The sequence below is a fragment of the Candoia aspera genome, chromosome 1, assembly GCF_035149785.1.
Source record: "Candoia aspera isolate rCanAsp1 chromosome 1, rCanAsp1.hap2, whole genome shotgun sequence".
Taxonomy (NCBI): domain Eukaryota; kingdom Metazoa; phylum Chordata; class Lepidosauria; order Squamata; family Boidae; genus Candoia; species Candoia aspera.
The window spans coordinates 199603149-199625217 of record NC_086153.1 but is presented as its reverse complement, the minus strand read 5'-3'; the positions used below and the strand labels follow the sequence as shown (position 1 = coordinate 199625217).

Genomic DNA, 22069 nt, shown 5'->3' with positions numbered 1-22069 from the left:
AGTAATTTGTTACAATGTTAGGAATATCTGTACAGTTCTGTTTTTTTCCTTTCAAGTCTACTTCTCCCTTTCTGTTTAGTACTTTCTCCTCTTAAAACTAGGGTAGTTTTTGGTGTTAAATGCTCTCTCATAAAGAATAAGTAGACATGGTTTGGTTTTGGCTAAAAGAAGCATATGAATAATTATTTATGTGAGTTGTGTTAATTTTCATTTTTAGAGGTTTAGCAAAATTCAGTGTCTAAAAATAGAAAAACTTCACGTAACTATTTTCAACTTTAGTATTTCTCTGTAAGTAATTTTTAAAACGAGTTGGCAAATACTTGTAGCCTTTTTCAGCTTTTTTCAGTATAAATAATTGTATAAAATAATGATATACAACTGTTGTTTTAAAGTGACTTGCTTTTGTTTAAGTGCTGCCCATATAGTTTGAACGTTTTGTTTCCTCAGCAGAATCTCAGCATTCCTCTTCAGAGAGAGGAGAATAGTTAGATTCTGATCTTCCTTAGAAAATAGCTTAATGGAGGCTGAATTTTTAACAAAGTAAACCTTACAGTTACGGTCCACTTAGGGTAAAGTAAACTTATTTCTGTACATGGAATAGAAACTGTAGACTCTTCTAGAAACTGTTTAAATGTGATTAATTAAAAGATGCAGATGTTATAGATGTTATTTTCTTGCATGGAATGATGGCCTGCACAGGAGATTAAATAATAATAATAATGCTTTATAGGAATCTAGCAGGTTGCATAGTTCGAGTAGAGACTGGGCAATTGATGAAAGAGAAGCATATGAAAGTTCATGGAAGCTTCCAGCTTCTTCTCCAACTCACTACTCAGGAACACTTGATCGTCCGTGGTCTGGGAGACTTTTGGGAAGCAGAAACAGATTGGTAAGAGTTGCATAGTTAGTCTGCTGAAGATTCACTTTAAATTAGATATATACATTTTTTTCTGGAGGAAAAACAAAACGGAATTCGTTGGAATGGAACATTTTGCATATGCCTCTTTAAAATGTTTTCCAAGTTAAACTTAATTACGAACCTAATTTTCATAAGTTTCAAATAAATTTGTTGTCTACTTTAATATCAGAGGCTTCAGTGAGATTTCAGTAATAAAGCTTAATCCTAAAGAGAGAGAGGGAGAGAGAAATTGTATTCAAAAAAAGTAAGCATCGCTGAGGACCTATGCCTGGCCTTTGTGAACTTTTGAAAATCTTCTGTCATTAACTTTTTCCATAAACGTTTAATTTCTGTCTTACTGCTTTTGTTTAAAAGCTAAACACAACATCTTTCTGCAAATTGAGTTCATACTTGCTATTTATGAGCAGTTGTTTACAGATTCAAAATAAAACTGTGGATATGACAGGTGCAGAAGTTTGGTCACCCCTTCAGTCAATACTTGGTAACACCTTATTTGGCAGAAATAACAGTTTCCAAATGTTTCCTGTAGCCAACTAAGAGTTTTTTTGTTCTTGCTTTTAGAATTTTTCCCCAGTCCTTCTTATGGAACTTTTTTAGCTCAGAGATATTCTTCAGTGCACTGCATTTCTCCCACAGATTTTCAATAATAATATCTCAGGGTTATGCAGGCTGTTCTGTTGTCTTTCTTTTCTGTAAGTGTTTTATGGTTGATTTAGAGGTAAGTCTTGCTGAAATACCCAGCGTCTTTTCAACATCAGTTTCTCATTGACTGTGGGAAATTAGCTTCTAGGTTATGTTGATATTTAGTTGAATCTGTTCCAATATTTGCTGTGCCATTGTTGCGCGCGCACACACACACACATGCTACTTAATGGTTGGAGTGGTATTCTTTTCTTCAAATATTTCATACTTTCCCCCCCAAATACATTTTGTGTGGTTGGGACTGAACGCTTCAGTTTTTATTTCATCGGTCTGAATATTTTGTTTCAAAATGTTACAGGCTTATCAAGGTTTCCTTTATAGATGTCAGGCAGTAACGTGTGATGAAGTCAGAGAAAGGATTTTCTTCTGACAATTCTCCCAGGATCATTGCTGTAGAACTAATGCTGTAGTGTGGACCTGTGGAGAACTACTCCACTGTCTGCTAAATCTTTTCAGCAGGTCATTTGCAGTGATATGTGAGTTCTGTTTTGCAGATCTGCCAAGTTTGGGGGCAGTTCTAGCAGATACTTTCCTTGGTCTTCCAAATATTGCCTTGACTTCCAATAGTTCCACGTAGCTTCTATTTCTTAATAGTGTTTCTAATAGTTGAAATTGCTATCTAGTAGCAACTTACAGGTTTTTTTATAGCTTTCCCTTGCTGGGAAGAGGGCAGACTCGGTGTGTTTCTGGCCCTTTGAATTGAACAGTGCGATCTGTTGGGACCTAGGCAGCATGCATTCTCTGCTGTGGTGCCTACTCTCTGGAACACTGTCCCTCCAGAGATCTGTATGGCTCCCACCCTAATGATGTTCTGGGAATCTTTAAAACCTGACTGTTCTCCCAGGCCTTAAGTATAAGGTCTTTATGGAGCCTTGTTGGTTATATTTTCTGTTGTTTTGGTTCCCTCTTACTGTTCCTTATTTTTAGCATAGGCCATCCAGAGTTGCTTTGGAGTTGGGCAGTCTCTAATTTTGTAAATTTTTTATTTTTGTGTGTGTGTGTGTGTGTTTTCAGATATGTGTGTGTGTGTGTTTTCAGATACATATATATGTTTTCAGATGATCAGGCAGCTGCTGATAGGAGCCCATTGTTGTTAAAAGTAGACAGAACAATAATAGTTTGAGAGGTTAGAAGGTTCAAAAGATTTGTTTATCTGTGGAATTTTCTTTACTTGGCTAATAGATCTAACATCTCCTTTTGGGGCCTTATTAATAATTTTACTGTACAGTAAAAAAAAAAAGCACTGAATCAACTGGAAGGATAAACTTAATGCAGTATCATATTCATTGTTTTCTTATTTTGAATCTGAATCTGTATTCAACTGCATATAAATAATAAGTCTGGTTGGGAAATTCCTAGCAACATTTTCAAAATAAAGTTTAAAGTTTAAAATACTATTATGTTAAGACTTGCATTCCTACTCTGTAGTATAGAATTTATTATGAAAAATAAACAGTGCTAAATTTTTGTAATTTGCTTGTAAAAATAAAAAATATAGTAAAAATAAAATTATAGATGGAAAACAATGACAAAATATCCTAAATCAATAATTTTTAAGCCCAGAAAAGTAAATGCACCACCTAAAATCTTCTGCTTTATTGGATTAAATTGCTGTCACCAGTATTGGTACCTTGATTTAATCCCATGATTACTTTACTAGAGTTGGGGTGGGGCAGTATATGGACAAAGATCTTGGGACAAGCATATCTAGGCTACATTCTTGTGCTGGAATAAACTTCTTTGAGATAGTGGGAATTATTTCTGAGTTAAACATAGACATGACTAGGATTGCACTGTTAGAATTTTGAAGGTCAAGATAGATTTGGCCTGGAACAAGATTGGCAGCTAGTTCAGATTTTAAAAAGACCAGGTGTTAATACGTTTTGTATGCAGTATGATCTGTATAATTGAAGTTTCTCAACTGTTTTCAAGACTGGCCTAATGTGCAACTCAGTTAAATTGAGAAGCTGCCTGAGTGTGGAATATAAATATTTGTGTTAACATGAAAATAGATAGTGGAATATTGCTAATAAGTATAAAGAAATGTACTTGTTTAAATGGGCTTTGCATTAAAGCTGTTTGACCATCTTTTTGAGTAAAAAAAGGGCTTGCAAATATTCATATGAGACAGCTTAATTGTTGATTTATATTTCAGATAGGTTTTCTAAATGGTAACGAAAATGCCATAATTAGATTTTGGCCATTTTGTTTATAATGCTGGATTATGTTGACAGGATTGTCCCAGAAAGAACAAGTTTTACCTTGTTTCCAGGGCTAGGATACATTTGTATTTTATCTCCAGTTCTGAAATGCAATTTGTTCTCTTTAAAAGGGAATAATGTTTTATTGTAGTGTCTAACATCTAAAGATTAGCCTATTCTTTTAAAATTACTCTCATTTACTTACCAGTTCTCCTGGTTGTTTTACCAAGGCTTTTTCAACATAATATTTTTGGTTTAATCTTCTGCTTGTTTACTATTACAGAACAGGCTATTTAGCAGAAAATTAATAACCTTTTCAAACCCTGATTTGTAGCTTGCCTCATCATCATCACTTCCTGCATCATCTTGGTTTGGTGAATCTGAAAGAACTCAGGGAGCATATTCTTCAAGACTGCATAACCAGACACAAGATATTGATTCAAAAAGACCTAAACTTTCTTATACATCTACCTCTAGTATGAGAAGTAGTGGTTTAAACACAGTTTCAGGTAAGTTACATATTAAGCAATATAAAATATGTATTGATTTGATCTTGCTACATACCAAAGTCTGCTGCTTGCTGATCAAGAAGTAATGCTATTATTAAAAACGGTAGTAACAGTAGCAGAAAAGAGTTGTTGCACTTTAAAAGTAAAGATTCATCCTGTGGCGACTGGTCAGTCATGCAAGACTCTTGGACCCAGCAGGGGCTTCTGTCAGTAGAAACAGGAGAGGTAACAACTTTTGCTGATTTTCCCTCTGCCACTTTCCATGTTTTTCTAGGAGATTTTCTAAGCTTCTAGGCATACTTGGGTTGAGGAACTGCAGGGAATTAGAAAAATCACTTCCTGCTCTGTTCCACCAATGGGATTTAAAAAAAACACAAAAACTTCCTTCCATGGAGGGACACCACTGCATATTTATTTATTTACAAGGCTTATTAGACATTCCAAATGGCCCCTCCTTTCCTCCAGAGGGAAAATAAATAGAAGTATAAAAAACAAGCATATGACACTCAGCCAAAAATTAAAACACCATTCCTCACCAGAAGAGGTAATAATGGCATTTTGTTCCCTATGGCTTGATAGAACAGCCATGTTTTAATTGATTTTCTAAAAGTCAGGAGGGAAAGACCCATTCTGATGTCCAGGGTCAAGCTATTCCAGAGGAGAGGGACAGTGACTGAAAAGGCATGCTTTTGAAGTTTCTGCAGATAACAGTCCCTGATAGAAGAGCCCTGAAGTGAGCTTACCTTACTTGATCTATTGGGAAGGCAGAAAATACTGGGAGAAGGCAGTCCCACAGATATCCAGGGGCTGAACCATGGAGAACTTTAAAGGTGACAACCATCATCTTGAATTGCACCTAGAAGCCAAGTGGGACCCAGGCTCACTTTCAAAGGTGTTGCTTGAGTTTACAAAGGCACTATCAGTTCTCTAGCTACCATGTTCTGAACCAGCTGTAGCTTCCAAATGCTCTTCAGGGGCAGTCCCATATGGGGTTTGTTGCAGTAATCCAATTGAGAGGTGACTAAGGCATGAGTGACTGAATAAATCCTCTTGTCCCAAGGGGTCTTAACTGATGCAGAAAGTTGAGATGTGCAAATGCCCTCATGGACACAGCTGCCCCCTGCTCATTAAGTCCAGGAAGACACTTAAATTACAAGCCAGTTTTATTGGTGGGAGTGTGACCTCATCCAGAACTAAATGTATTTTTCCAGAATTTGATGGCTTATGAACCCAGACCACTCCATCTTTCTAGGATCAAACCTCAACCTCTTCCTCACAATCCATATGCCAGCAATCTCAGGGGCCTAGTCAGCACTTTAGCAGCATCACTCAGATGGCTTAGGGTCCAGATGTAAAGTTGGGTATCATCAGTATAGTGGTGATACCCAACCCTATGTTGGTGAATAACCTCTTCATGCTACACTTTATTATAATAAAAAGAGAAACTTATTCGAATAGGATAATCGGGTTTTGGGAATATGGTAATAAATGTAGAATTTCTAAAACAAATAACAAGGAAACTGGAAGAAATAATGGTTTTAACTTGTATTTTAGATTCCCCATGGAGGTACAGTGATGTGCCCAGATCTTCATCTATGGTACTTGGATCATTAACAACTGAACTTGTGAGAGAGAGAAGAGAGCTAGAAAGGACAGAGCCATCTGTTAGTTTTATGGATTGTAATCAAAGGAATGGTGATTTCCCTTCTTCATCATGTATGTATTGGAAAGCTGAGAATGTTCAGTTACATGTTATTCCATAAATTTGTATGGAATGTTTTGGTTTATATTACTCTATTTGTAATGTCTGTCTCTTGATTAGCTGCTTCATACATACAGCTATTTGGTTGATAATGCCATTAACTGTGATGGTTGAGTCCTGCCAGCAAGCATCTAGTTACATTTTTTTTCTTTTTTAAAAAGCTGTAGGTCTGCACTTTGCTTTTTGAATAAAAATGATTTTGAAATATGGTATCACCGTTTAAAATACTGGGCCTAGAGGTATTTGGCCTAATTTTTAAATACATAATTAAACTTTAACCACATAAAATAATATTGATTGGTCTTTCCATTATATCAATAAAGAGTCAGTTCAGAAGCTGAGAACAAACACATTGGCAATTCAAGATTATAAATCTGGGCTTTCAGTATCTTTCCAACACCAAAGAGTAATGTGTTTGCTATTCCCTGTGCTCAATAAATTGACAAATTTTTAGATAGTGAGAAGTTCCAAGTTTTACTATGTAATTCAGAACTACTTTTATATCTTTACACTGTATATAGATAACAACGTATAAACTTAGGAATTTTAAACAATAGTGGGAAAAGTCCATATCATATGTACCCTTACCCATTTTACATTTCCAGCATAGTGAGGTTGACAACCAAATATTTTAAAACAACTTTTGGAATATCCAATAAATATGAAAAAGAATCTTATACAATTTATATTAAATTGTCTCATGTTAAGATAATAAAGAACATACTTAATATTCTGTAAGATCCTGAGCTATTGGTTTGTTGATTGCAAATAACTAGTATCTACTGTAGTGATACTCTATAATTGTTTATGAAAAAATACTGTAGACCTGGAACATCTGAAACTCATTCCAGTGCTGTTAATAATGTGGGAGTTTTAGATTCTGCTAATGCATCTGGACCAAGTAGTGAAATCAGGATATGTTTTAATTGAATATACTGCCATTTTCAAATCTTAGGCATTCCAAATTCCTTTTGCAGTAACTCAAGTGGTTTAAAAATTGTTTGGCAATAAGTAGATTTAAGGTGTTAATACTTCACTTTCCCATGATTTGTCCCCCTACCCCCACCCTAAGAGATTTACTTGTAATTTTCAAACTGGGATTATTCCAGAGTGTAAATTTGTCATGTGAATAAGGGTAAAAGTCACCCCATTTTAGGTTATTCCAATTGTACCTTTAATGCAGGAACTATAATAGAGTTTGGCTGAAGATGGAACAATGCTTTTGCCTTCCTATTATGTCCCAGGGGTCACATTCTTTCTAATTGTGCCAGCAGTGTTTTTTGTCTATCGCTTACCGTCCATAGAGAACCTGAACTCAAAATACTCAGTGCTCAGTGATAAAATAGTGCTCAGTGATAAAGCAGAGAGTCAGGAAAGCTAATCTCCATTATCATATGATAGTTATAATTTAGATAAAGAAAATCTAGCAGTTTAGAACTACTACAATATTTTTATGGGAAGGACAGTCATTGTATTAGCATAGAAATACCTCTAAGTATATCAATCTTGAAGTGATATTCATCCTTGTATTTCTATTTCCCCATATGCTTGATGGGAATTTAAATTGCTTATGTTGATTTTGTCTGAGTTAAAACATTTGAAATATTTACATCCATAAATGAAGAAAGCTTCCTTAGAATAACTATTCCCAGATTTTGCAAATAATTCAAAGAGTTAAAATCCAATTATTACAAATTCCCATAGAAGAGCCTTTAAGTTGTATATGAAGTTATTTCATTTAATTAAATGACCTGATAGATTACCAAAACATTGATCATATCAATATATTTTGTCACAGAAAATGCATAATTATCAGTAATTACCAATGAAACATAATATAGCATCAGTATATAATAACAGTTTGTGTTGTTATATTGAAATTGTCTTTCATTATCTAATAAAGCAGGATGAGTTCCACAAGATATCTTAATAGATGGAGAAATAATTCCATGTGTAGTACTCTCACAGATCAAGTAGACCATCATATATTGATCCAATTAATAATAAAAGGAGGAAATCTATATTTAGGCAAACATGTTTCAGAGAAAAGGCAAACATGTTGTATCATGTCAAAGCCATTTCCACATCCAGAGAAGTCGCCATTGCTGATTTTGGTTTTTCTGACCATGTGTTGCCAACTAGTAGTCTAGTATTATTAGATGCTTGATCCTGTTTTATAAAATCACTTTGTGCAGAAAGTTTAGTTTTTAACTGAGATTTGTTTAAACAGTATAAATTGTAACAATGGCATACAGTGATTATAAACTTTAATCGCAGAAGTTCAAAGCGAGCTATATGTTAAAAGAAAACTAAACAGTAAAAACCTCATGATTTTAATTTTTAAAAAAGATGTCAGATTTTAAAAGTTATGTGGCTCTTGCTCTCGTCCTACAGAAAAATAATATTTAGTGACTGTATGTGCCTATAAATTTGATTTTTTAAAAATGGTCCAGTATATCTTTTCTAGTTTTGTGGAACATAAAAGAGCTTAGATGTCCCTCCAGCTTAAAATATTTAAATAGCCTAGAAAAAATGGGACAACTTTTTAAAATAATTGAGGTAGGTCAGGGAAGAGAAAAAAAATGGCTGATACACAGTTTAAAAAACTAAAAAACAAAAACAAACCTACCCCACAACAATTAATAAATGCACATGCAGGAAAAGTAAAAAACAAAACAGTAAAAAACCAGAAATAAACAATAGAACAAAAACTAAAAGAAAACCAAAAAACTTACAAGGATTCCTAGATGGGACATACAGAAATTATAGTACAGGAGCCCTACCTGTGAACCAGAGTCCATTCTAAATAGTAGAAAAATTTTAAAAAGATCTTTAAGATTATTATACTAGTGGTTAAGGTGCTGGGCTTGAAACCAGGAGACTGAGTTGTAGTCCCATCTTAGGCGTGAAAGCTGGTTGGTGACCTTGGGCCAGTCTCTCTAAGCCCAACTCACCTCACAGGGTGGTTGTTGTGCGGAAAATAGAAGGAAGGAGTATTAGGTATGCTCGCCAACTTGAGTTATTTATAAACATAATAAAGGTGGGATAAAAATAAAATAAAAATAAATTCAGATGATTCTACAACAATCAACTCCTCAGCAGCACCAGGGGCATCCAGGGATTTTTAAAAAATTGGAAAAAGAAAAGATTTAGTCTCTTTGTATACAGAACAGTTTTGAACCATCTGTGGAAAAAAACTGGATCTATCTTTTCATTAAGGGTTTTCACTTAGTATAACAAATATAGAATATGGTCCCATATTGTAGATCCCAAGAATCTCACAACAATGGGACTTGGATTTTGAGTCAAATGGAAATGAAAACCCACACAATAAGCAGATTCAATTTTGAATTTATACTCTGGCTGCAGAGATAAAAACCCCATATTACCATGAAATTTATTATAGGCTGATCTCGCTCAGTAGTGTAAGGAATGTTTAAAAAATATACATGATTTCCTGTGTGTAATGTAACATGTTTTACTGATTCATTTTCTTTTTTTCCTTGCTTGTTTTGTCTGTGGGGTTTCCCCATTTTTCCTCAGGTTTTTTGCATGTTAAAGCAATTAGAAAAAACATACTGGGCCAGTAATTTTAAATAGCATCCACTAGTCTTAAAACTAGTTTCAGCTAATACAAAACAGTGTAACTTCTGGAAGAAACTTGATCTTTGAGCCAGTTCAAACAGCCAAAATTGTTTCATTCCATGAAATCTGATATTTTAATTGTTCTTCAAAGACATGACACTGCTTTTAGCTAGTTTTAGTGTAAGATTGAAACACTAACAATGTACTTATATGATTCATAAAGCATTTACAGTAAAACTTTTTTTCATTTTTATTTAAAGACCAAATAGAGTAAAATCTGAATAAAAATGTGGAATATACCTTGCTTCTCTGCTTCTGTTGCTTCTCTGCTTCTGTAAACACTTTGGAAAGCTTAGCAATTGAAATGAATATGAAATTGTAAAACATGACTTTAAAATTAATGAAGTTAAAATAAATTAACAATTGACATGTTTGCAAAAGACATGCATTTTTGACATTTTCCTAAATGCTGGGAGAATGGAGACGAAATCCATCTCCCTGTGGAGGATATCCACATATCCCTGTGGAGGAGCTACCGAGAAGGCCCTCTCGCATATACCAGAAAGCTGAGATTTTGGCAGCAGGGACATCTTCAGAATGGTAGATCTCCTGCTGATCTAAGGAACTGGGCAGGTTCATAGCAAGGGAAGTAATCTCTCAGATAGACAGGTCCTAAGTTGCTTAGAGCTTTAAAGGTCAGTACCAGCATCTTAAATTGTGCCTGTTTGGCAGCTGAGAGCCAGTTTTGTCTAGCAGTTAAGGTGCTGGACCAGGAGTGGGAAAAGCTGAGTTGTTCTAGTCCTGCCTTAGGCATGAATGCCAGCTGGGTGATCTTGGGCCATTCGTTCTTTGTCAGGCCTAGGAAGAAGGCATTGGCAAACCACTTCTGAAAAATGTTGCCAAGAAAACTGCAGGACTTGTCCAGGCAGTTGCCAAGAGTCAAGACTGACTTGAAGACACAAAATGTAAATGTAATTTGGCAAGTGGCAGTCAGTGCTGATCTTTCAATACAGCCAATGTCTGATCTCTGTAACTTGCAACAGCTAAATTTGGATATTTTGAAATGCTTCTTTGGTTACTATCGTATTTCCTTTTTGTTAGATTTGCATTTCTGTTTTGCATTGGGTTGGATCCAGAAAGGCTTTGCCAGATTCTTTGGATTTCCTTGTCTTATTGTAGCCACTCTTTCATCCTTGGGAGCAGTTTATAGGCAGGCAGGAATCCCTATTGTATAAGGGAGATTCTGGGTATAAATGTCAGATCTAGTTCATTATTATCCAAATAGGATTATCAGATATTTTTGGGGAAGGAGAAATAAAAGCGCATGCCAGGGAAAACTGATGCCTCTTGAAAATTAATGCAAGTCATATGCCTTCAAGAATGATTGCTAAATATTTGCTGGAAGAGTAATTAAGTTACCTTTACATAAATACTGATATAATTGGATATACTTGGCATTTATAGCTGTCAACTGGGCTGATGCTACAGTAAGTTTGACAGTTTGATTGTGTAATGTTGAATTGTAACTAAATATAAATTATATATATGCTTAGGCTGCCTCAATGGTAAAGTGTTTTGTTATCTAGTCTTGGGCTAGATCGAGATTTAAATCCCCATTTTGTCATAAAACTCAATTGACCTTGGCCCAATTATTGTCTCTGAGCCTAACTTGCATTACAAGATTGTAAAAATAAAGTGAAAAATGGGTAGAATATATTGCTTATATAATCCTGAATTTCTTAGAAATAACAAAATAAATGTAACCATAGTTTTATGTAGATCAAAAGTTGCAGTTATGTAGCTGTTCATTATATGGTAAATCCCACTAAATTTAATACAACTTCTTTCTCAGTAGATAGAACTGTGTCTTAAGTTCCTTAATTTGGTTAGATCTGTAGCTGATGTATAATCTTAATTATTTCTTTCTTTTATTCTTCTTAGATTTGCAGGAAAGACCTGCTTCTTCATATGCACAGGGAGCAAGACCAAAGGAAAACTCATTGAGTTCTTTGAGGCTGAACACATCCATGAACCGCCAGTTGCCTTCTGAACGTGAATCATCATTACTCTCTAGAGATCATAGCTGGAATTCAAGATCTAACTATGTCCCAAGAGAAGTAGAGACTTCTGAAAGGAATATACAGCCAGAGTATATCCATGGTACCATGAGAAGTGGAACCAGAACCTCAAGCAATTCTGAAGGAGTTTTGCCATCCCAAAGGTCATTAAGTGAACCTCCTGCTGATACTGAAGGAAGGCGTACAACAAGGCAATTACTATCTCGTTTAGCATCTAGTATGTCCTCTACTTTTTTCTCAAGGAGGTCTGGCCAAGACTCTTTGACTTCTTCAAGACCATTAGGTTCTGAAGATATAAATGTTCTAAGAGCTCAAGCTTCTGCCCAGGTGACTTCTTCTAACACACGTACAATTTCTGAAGGTACAGAAGCCCAAACACCTGATAGTTCTCAGGGATTTAGCTTTCTTAGAAGACGCTGGGGTTTGGCAGGTATTTCACCAAATCCTAGTGCTGATTCAGAACCTGGAAGTTACAGACATAATTCTGAAAGTAGAAATGCAGGTTCCTGGCTGTCATCTTCTTTGAGGAACAGATGTACACCTTTGTTTTCCAGAAGGCGAAGGGAAGGAAGAGATGAAACTGCAAGAACCTCTACCTCTGAAACATCTGCTAGGTCACTGCATCTTTTTAGGAGAAGAGAATCTGTTGGGGATGCACCTCTTGAAGCACAAAGGGAATCCCTCAGGCTTAGGCCATCAGCACCTGCAGTACCTAGTGGTACTACATCTGTTGCTTCGGAGTCAGATTCAGTGCCTCCTAGAAGAAATTCAGGAATATCAGGAATGTTTCCTGGCTCCCTTTTCCGGTTTGCAGTGCCACCGACTTTGGGAAACAACTTGTCTGACAATGTGATGATAACTGTAGATATTATTCCATCAAGCTGGAATCAGCCTAATGGACAAGATAATGACAAATCTAAAATACCACCTTCAAGAGATCCAGAAAAGCTTCAGAAAATTAAAGAGAGGTAACTGCTATTCCTATCATTTTAATTAAGTTTTAAATTTAAGTTTTGTTGGGCAAATCGTACATTTATTGCAACATGTAATGTTATTATTATCTTGGGAATGTTGAATTGTCTCGTAATGTCATAATATGTGAACAATTTAATTCAACATAGTAAATTTTCTCACCTCTGTTCAGTCTTCTTTCAGAAGACTCAGAAGAAGAGGAGGGAGACTTATGTAGGATTTGTCAAATGTCCTCTACATCTGCCACTAATCTCTTAATTGAGCCATGTAAATGCACTGGAAGTCTGCAGTATGTTCACCAGGAATGTATGAAAAAGTGGCTACAATCCAAGATTAACTCAGGTAAGAATTCATTTTTAAGATGGCAATTCAGAAAAAAATATACTGATTTGGAAGTCGATTGCAAAAAGAGATAGTTAAAGTGTAGTTGGAGGACAAGTGAATCTGGGTGAATACAAGTAAGAGTCCATATTAGGGATTGCATCATAGCAATAAGAACAGCAAAACAATTATTTTTCACTCTTATCAAGCCTGCAGATAACTGCCCGGTAGGCCTGTTTAAGGTGACCTGTTCCCTGTCAGGAATGGATGAGTTGCTGGATCTCCAGGGCCACTATGAGGAATACTCAAGGCATCTAGTGGATAAAGTTGCTTGGATTTGCTCAGAGATGGACTTGAACTGGGTAGGACAGGTGACAGAAGCAAGGTCTTGTGTAGTTAACTAGGACAAGTATGAATCTGTAACTCCTGAAGAGGTGGGCAGGATCCTTGTATCTGCTAACTTGAACACCTCTTTATTAAATCTGTATCCCTCTTGGTGAATGCTGCCCAGGAATTGACAGTAGTTGGATTCATGCCATAATCTTGGCTTCACGGAGGAGGGAGTGGTCCCCACTGCCTTGAAGGAGGCAGTGGTATGCCCGCTCCTCAAGCTTTCATTGGACCCAACTATATTGGACAATTTTTGTCCAGTCTCCAACCTTCTCTTTTTAGGGAAGATTGTTGAGAAAGTGGTAGGGCTGTGACTTCAGAGAGTCAGGTTTCAAGCTCAGACTTAGTACAGAGATAGCATTAATTGCAGTTGTTGATGATCTCTGGTGGAGCTGGAACAAGAGTAGTGGAAGCTTCCTGGTTCTGAACTCCCAGTGGCTTTTGATACCATCAATAGTAGTATTCTTCTGGCCTGCCTATAGTGATTGGGAGTGAGATGTGCAGTCTTGGGTGGTTCTCTTCCTTTCTTCCTCTTTGACAGAAGGAAGCGATCAAGCCCAAGGCCCCTCATGTGTGAGGTATATCAGGTCTCTACACTCTCATCTCTTCTACTAAACATCTACATGAGGCTGCTGAGTGAGGTCATCCATTGGTTCGGAGTTGGTATTATCAATATGTGGATGATTCTCAGTTAAACGTTTGGACCCCAGACTGATCAGGTGATGCTTTCAAAGTCTCATCTGACTGTCTGGAGGCTGTGGGAGACTGGATGGGGAAAAATAATCTTAAAGAATCTTGACAAGATTGAATGGCGATAGATTTTTGAACCTCCCATCCTCACCCATGCTAGGAATGTTTTGTCTTCAATCCTGAATGGGATTGTACTTCCCCTTTGGGATTGGTGTGCAATTTGGGGGAATTTTTGAACTCATAACTTCTGCTTGAGTGGCAGTGGCAGTTGTGCCTAAGAAGGCTTTCTAACACAACCAAATATTGTTTTGATATAATATTACAGGCGGTCCTCACTTAACAACCACTCATTAAGTGATTGTTCAAACTTGTGATGTGGCTGAATGAGTGGTACTTACAACCAGTCCTTGAAGTTCTAACTTTCGCAGCACTCCTGTGGTCACCTGATTGTGATCCAGGCACTCAGCGCCTGGCTCACAATTACGGTGTTGCAGCATCCTGCAGTCATGTGGTTGCCATTCTTTGGCAGCTTCTGACAATCAAAGTCAATGGGGAAGCCAGCAGGAGGTCACAAATAGAAACTATGTGACATCCTCGCTTAATGACCCGCAGCAATTAGCTTAATGACAATGACCAGGAGTGCCAGAATTGCTGTCGCTAAGTGGTGCAGTCACATAACATTGCACTTTACCACCGCATCACTTAATGACAGTGGTTCTGGTCCTAGTTGCCATCATTAACCAAGGACTATCTATAGAAGATTTTGTTACATCTGTCTCTGTTGTCATTAGCTTCATTTGTATTTTGCCACAATGGTTGCTAGAGGAATTAAGCATTTTAAAATTCTGATGTAAAATGTTTTAACCTAAGTTTCTACTCAGAAACATTTCAAAATACATTTAGAGTTTCACTCATTGGGAGAAAATATTTATAGAAATATGCATGCTGAGATTATATATGTTTAGAAATGCACGTTAAATTCATGTTTTTATTGCAGATCTTTTTTGAAAAATATACAGTTCAGTATAGAATGGGCAAGTATAAATGCTCGTTTTATCTTGATCTTTTCGTAACAATAGTATGATAGCCTTAATACATAATTTGTGAAAACAGTCAACCAAGAAAACTTGAGATTTAGATGGTTATCCTGGTTCTTCTACTCTTGCATTATTTTGCTTTGGTTCACAGCTGTATATGCAGTAGTGAATTTAGTATTCTGTTTAGTGATCTGTTTTTCTCAACATAATTGTTGCTGACTTTGTTTCTCAATAATGTTTTCAAGGCCAAATGAAACAGAAAATATAACTTTTTTCTCCTTAGGTTCTTCATTGGAAGCTGTAACTACCTGTGAATTGTGCAAAGAGAAGTTGCATCTCAATCTTGACAATTTTGATATCCATGAACTCCATAGAGCACATGCAAATGAACAAGTTAGTATATTTTGGCTAATTTGGTAAGTGTCAGTTTAGTGCTTGTGACTCAGGATAGGTTTCCTTTTCCCTCCCTGGAAGAAATAATCTGTTCAGGAAAGAATGTTTATGTTGCTTGTATGTTGCTCATTCTTGCAGTTCTAGATGGCTAACAATATAAACATGTAAAATACCTCAAGAAACCCTATATACAGAGAAGCATAAAAATAAAGAATAAGCACCAACAAATACAAATACCACATGCCAGAAACCATACCTCCCAGTCAAAGTGCACTCTCCTCCTCTGCAAGACAACAGGATTGATTCTGAAGTTCAAAGCTTTCCTGAAGCCTAGGAGGGAGGAGGCTGATAGAATTTCCATTGGGAGGGAGTGTCAAAGAGTGGAGGCAGCCATTGAGAATGCCTGCGTCCTTTGCCCTGTCAGGTGACAATCCTATAGGGATACACCCTGTAAGAAATTGAGCCTGTATGATCTGGTTGGACAGGCAAGTGAATATGGGAGAAGGTGATCCCTCAGATAATCAGGTCTGGAGCTATGTAGGACCTCAACCAGCACTTTGAATTGCACGTGGAATCTGTCTGGCAATCTAAGTGTGGTCACCTACAATATATGCCTATCACTGCCTGGATTACTGCATTCTGCATCAGCTGTAGCTTCTAGGAATCTTCAAAGTCAGCCCCATGTAGAGTGCATTACAATACTTCAAATGTGAGGTGACTAGGGCATGAGTGGCTATGAGCAGGCTGTCCCAGTCCAGGACTGGTGCAGAAGATGTACCTGCAAAAGTTTTCCTAGCCTCAGCTGCTACTTGTTCCTTAAGCAGGAGCTGTGAGTCTAGGAAGAATCCCAAATTGCAAAGGAGTACAACCCTGTTCAGAATCATAGATTGACTTTCCAAGTCATTTCATCTTGGATTGATTCAGTTGAAATCTGCTGATTCCCATCCAGACCTTGATTATCTTCTGGCACTGGGTCAGACTTCCACTGTATCACATGTTTGTTCCAGGAATGAGGTATATAATTGGATATCATCAGGATATTGATATCAAACTCACAGATGACCACCCCAGTGGCTTCATGTAGATGTTAAAAAGGAATGGAGAGAGGGTAGATCTCTGAGGCACTCCACAAAGTAGAGGTTTGTGGGTAGATCTCTACCACCACCACCAACTGGAACTGGGCTTTTAGGAAGGAGGAGAACTATTCCAAAACTGTGCCTGTTGGAGATGGTCCAGGTGAATACCATGGTCAGTGGTATCAAAAGTTGCTGACAGATCAAGGAAGACAGGAAGGTTGCACTCCCCCATTCCCATTCTCTCCAAAGACCATCCACAAGGACAACCAATGCCATTTCCATGCTATAGCTCAGCCTGAATCCTGACCACCAAGAGTCCAAATAATCTGCTTCCTCTAGCGTACTTTGCAGTTGTAGATCACCATTCTCCATGATCTTTTTAAGAAAAGGAAGGTTGGAAACAGGAAATTGTCTAAGAGAGTTGGATCAAGTGAAGATTTCTTGAGCATGGGGTACACACTGCCTCCTTCAGAGGTGACAAACACCTCACTCAGAGAAGTGGGTGTTCAATACTTCAGAGGTGACAAACACCTCACTCAGAGAAGTATTGATTACTGCTCAGATTCAACCTTCTGCCACCTCACAGGAGGTCTTAATCAACTGTGAGGGCAGGGAACCAACCAATGGAGAAGTGGTGGAACTAAACGCAGAGGGTCCTATCCAGTTACTTGGGACTCAGAGACAGAATAATCCCAGATCACTTCACAAGACAAGATCCAGTCATGTCTACTGACAGTGACCAGTTCATCTTGGATCTGAGCAATTTTGTCTGCCAAGGGCTGTGAAATTTCTTTACTGCAGCCTTTCAGATGGTCTTAGTGAACATATTTCCCTAAATGAGAGAATTGCCAGGGGGCACTTGGCAGATGAAATAAGGGTGGCAAAATATTTCTTTTTTATCACTGGAATTGCCTCTGTAGGCTTAAGCTTAAGCTCATACTAGAGTCCAGTCAGACTCAAGACAGGCCTTCCTCTAAGGGCCCTTGAGGTGTCTCCTTTGTTACTTCATCTCCCTGAACATCTCAATAAACTGAGGGGCTGCGGTAGATTTGTGAATATGGAGGGGCTGCTCCAGAGCAACCCAGTTTAGGCTCCAGATGCCTCATTGAGCAACTAGAGTCTCAGCCAAGCTGCCTACCAGATCCTTGGATTTTCACCCCTCTGGTAATTGACAGGATCCATTAGGTACTGCAGGTGGACAGTCTGATCGATCCTTCAGCACTGCAGAGTTTCATGGCAATCAGAGTGATCTATATGTGCCAAGGGTGCAGTTCAATGCCCCCCACTTTCAAATCTCGTCACTCCTGTCCTGAGATGATAAACAGATCTAGCCTGTGACCTTTTGTATGTTGGATCCTCAATAAGGCAGGTCAGGTCCATGGCTGTCATGGCAGATATGAATTCCTGGGCTGACACACACACACACACACACACACACACACCCCGCCAGGGAAGGTAACTGCCTCTTGGGGGAACTCTACCACCACCTTAGCAATCAGGTTGATCAGCAGCCCTGGCAGGGATGCTGCTGAACAGCTGGAGGAGCAGCACACAAGCAGCCTATCCAGCTGGCCCTGCTGGCCCACATGCACAAACAAGGCCTCACTTTTGGTTTTCTGTGGAGTAGCACCTCTTGATGCCCACAGAGTCTTGCAGATATCCACCCACTGCAATGGCTGATGCTAAACCTGAAACTCTGAAGGGCAGATTTCTAAGAGGGGAACTCCCCACTCCTCCCCTACCCAGGTTGCAGCGATACAGACCAGATCTGCCCTCATTCATAATCAAATCATGGATGAGAAAAGTCTTATTACAGACAGATCTGGTATTAAATAGTAGGTGTTGGAGTCTTCAGGCTCCGAAGATCTGTACCCTGGCTCCTGGTATGAGAACTGAGAGCTGGAAGGGGGTATTTGTATTTGATTTGTATATCATTCATCAAGGAGACTTTCTGTGCCTTTTTTGTCTGTCTGTGTGTGGGGGAGGGGGGAGAATGAAAGACATAGAATCTTATAACCTGGTTGTGCTGTGTTTTGTGTTCTGAAATTCATTTGCCTGGGCTTTTGGAACAGTTGGAATTGAAAATGATATAAGTAGGAAGCTAGAATGAACTTTAGTAAACCTATCCCATTTGCTGATGCTGTTGAAATACGGATCCTTGGGATTAAGGAGCATGCATAAATCTTTAAAACTCTGTGTTTTGACAGTGACAATTGGTTTTCCCTTCCAAAAGGGACTACAATGTAATACACACTTTGCTGAATTTGAGTCTGAACAGTTGATCACTGGGAAAAAATCTTTATGAGTGGTGGCATCAGTAGCTATCCAAGGGTCTTTTTTTTTTTTGCTGGTTCTCCAGATACTTTCTTTTCCCTCCTACAGTGACCCTGGCACAGTTTGTCAAAAATAACCTAAGAGGAAACCAGTAGCTGAAAGTTTGGCAAAACCTGATACCTTTAGATAAAGAAAAGGTGCTGAAAGGCACAAAATGCCTAGAAGTAGATAGTGACCTCATTTGTTAGCAGGAAGTATAGTAATATTCCGTGCTTTTCCTTAGTATTAGAAGTCTTTGTTTGGAAGCTTCTGCATCTTAATTATGAAAGGATGGGTAATTTTTTTCCCCTCATACACCTAATGCTGTATAAATGCTGAACAGTATTAATGTTCCAGTATGAATAATTGAAATGTACTGTATCTTCTCTAATACTTGTTCCTCAGTTTCTGTAACCATTTAAATTTAAATCTTTGAGTGTGAGCTTTAGGTATTAAAGGCATTCTTTATTTAGCGACAAGGAGTTCAAAACAGTTGCTATAAAGTCTGTGGATCTCAACCTCCCCTTTACTCAATATGATTTCTTACAATGGTTACCAGAGTGGAGAGCTAGCCATTAAATTGAGATGAAGAATCATCTGGAAGTATGTGTCTTGACAGAGCTGTTTCTCTAAAAGTTCAAGAACTTTAAGATTGAAGTCTGAAGTAATTGCAACCCTGCATCCCGGGGGAAGATAATCTGTGTAATATAGTATTTGTGTATTTTGGAAAGCTTGAATGTTTGACTTGATAATGCCTTCTCTCTCCAGGCAGACTATGAATTTATCAGTTCTGGGCTTTACCTTGTAGTATTGTTGCATTTGTGTGAACAGCGCTTTTCAGATATGCTGGGAACTACAAGTGAGGCCAACACACGTGTCCGGGTAAGGGGTATGAGTTGTTTCTGTAATAGAATCAGTTTGTTACTATGATTGAAGCACATTTGAACTCTTTCAAATTTGACATGGGCAGAACCAAAAAAGTCTAATTTCAAAAGAGAGTGTTCTGCCCTTCCTCCTGAAGTTCAGTATGGCTCCCAAAAAGACATTCAAGAAGGTCAGGTTTTTTTTTTTTTAACCATCGCAAAACAGTGAAGGGAATGCAGCCAGAGAGCAGATAGATACGTGCTGTGTTGACACCAAAAAGTCTTTCTGCTTTGGGGTTCTTTGAACCTCTACATAGCTAAGGTAATACCTGGTACCTGCTTAAAAACAAACTAGGATAGGCAACAAAGCTAAATATGCTTTGGGTATGCTACTGTAATCTAAATCAACTATTTTACTGGCTGATTTACTGGCCTACTGAAAATAAAAGAGAGGCTGCCTTCCATTAATTCGTTTTAGTTTTTCTTTTCTAAATCCAAGACAAGAACATCCTGAGAGGTTTTGTTTGTAGGGAAAATCCCCCAATTGTAATTATTTTTGTCTTTCACATTTTCTAGCCCCTGCATATCTGTTTTGAACAAATCTTAAATATATTTTAAGAATCGTTTGGAAAAAATGTAGGCGGGGATATTCTTTTACTTAGATTCTGTTCTTTTTTATAATAATGTATACCCCAACCTACAACTAAATTGTTAAGCACTTAGTTGTATCTGAAATGATGAAATATGCAAAAGTGGATCTTTTTACTGTATATATTTAATGGAATTTCAACTTCTTTGTAATATGTTTCAGTCTGTTAGAACAGCAGCAGTTTAACAGCTTTCTTGAACTCTTGATAATTTACAGAGTGCCCTTAATATTTAATCAAATTAGATTCAGTTATTAAATAGTTCTGATTTGTAAGACAGAGGTTTAAATATTGGTATATGTTTCAGTGAATGGCAATGATGCTGATCTTGCCCATTCATCAGCTCAGGCTAAAACTTCCAAGGGAGTTTATATTCAAAACATGCTCATGCACCATTTTTCTCCTACATTCCAACAGCACTGACTGTAATTCAGTTGCACGCAGACTCACACTTCTTAACAGAAAAATGTAATAAATGAATTGCTGCATCACAGCCATTTCCATTATTGCATACAGTCTTCTCTACTTTCTCTAATTTTTAAGAGGCGCTAAGTGCACTTACAATCAACCAGTTCACATGTTTTTACATAGGACTGTGTTCCTGGAGAGTGTAGGGTCTTTTCACATATGGGTGAGAAATGAGGAATTCTTGAAGGTTTTAATTATGGTATTGGATTGTTAATGGTGTAAAGTCCTGTGGTGATTTGCATCTTTTAAAACTGCCTTTTTGCATTGCTTCTAGTTTATTAATCTTGCAAGAACTCTTCAGGCACACATGGATGACATTGAAAGTAGGTGATTTTACTTCTAAGTTAAAGAACAAAGGGCTAAAGTAAAATCTGTTTTTATATGTAACATTGAGTACTAAAATGTCTGAGCCGATCTGCAGTTTTCAGGTAGAATTGGATTAAATTGTAAGGGGCACCTGAAGGACTCAAATCCGCTCCCTGAGGAAACTCTTTTAATCAAAATACTTATTTCAAAGTGTCTTGACACATATGGATTGCCCTTCATTCTGTGAGAGAATTTTGAAGGGCAAAACTAAACAAAACCCATCCTAATACGCATCTGCTTAACATTTCTCATTGAAAGAAATGAGGTTTATCCACTGAAATCACTAGAACTTGGTTAGTTTTGACCAGTTTATACCTTTAAGGAAAACTGGTCTTGCTGACTCAAGCATGTGAACTTAGACTTGCTTTCAGGTAGACAATTGGAATTTAGTTTAGCTGAGAATCTCTCTTAAGAATAATCTCTAAGAGGAATCTGATTATCTTTTGGGAAATGTGTATTTTAACAAAACATCTTTCTTGTGGAGAGATATCTGTTAGAGGTAGTTCCATTTAAGAGATGGTTGCTGATACAGCAGTTGTGATGAATAACTCAGGTATCCTTGTTACTTGCCAACCCATTTTTTTCCTGCCTCTTTAGGTCACGTGCACATGTAATGCCTCTTCCTTGTACATCTCTATGCCTAAGGGCCCTATATACATCTTTCTACTGTCCATTACAAAGGTAGCTCTTGTTAGGGGGATGATAAAAGGAACTAAAATAACACAGAATGTATAGAGTTAAACTCTGATCATTACTAACTTCTGCCCCCTGGAGACA

General features: G+C 37.5%; 1 protein-coding gene across 3 annotated transcripts in view; it reads left to right on the top strand.

Moving 5' to 3' along the window:
- Nucleotides 1-22069, top strand: part of MARCHF7 (membrane associated ring-CH-type finger 7) — a 31396-nt gene that overhangs the window by 7073 nt on the left and 2254 nt on the right. For all 3 annotated transcript variants that reach the window (XM_063318318.1, XM_063318317.1, XM_063318316.1), the window contains exons 3-10: nt 731-889; nt 4157-4331; nt 5886-6047; nt 11620-12724; nt 12901-13070; nt 15450-15559; nt 19717-19830; nt 21201-21249. In XM_063318318.1, coding sequence (XP_063174388.1) covers nt 731-889; nt 4157-4331; nt 5886-6047; nt 11620-12724; nt 12901-13070; nt 15450-15559; nt 19717-19830; nt 21201-21249 — 2044 coding nt within the window. The remainder of the gene's footprint in view (nt 1-730; nt 890-4156; nt 4332-5885; nt 6048-11619; nt 12725-12900; nt 13071-15449; nt 15560-19716; nt 19831-21200; nt 21250-22069) is intronic.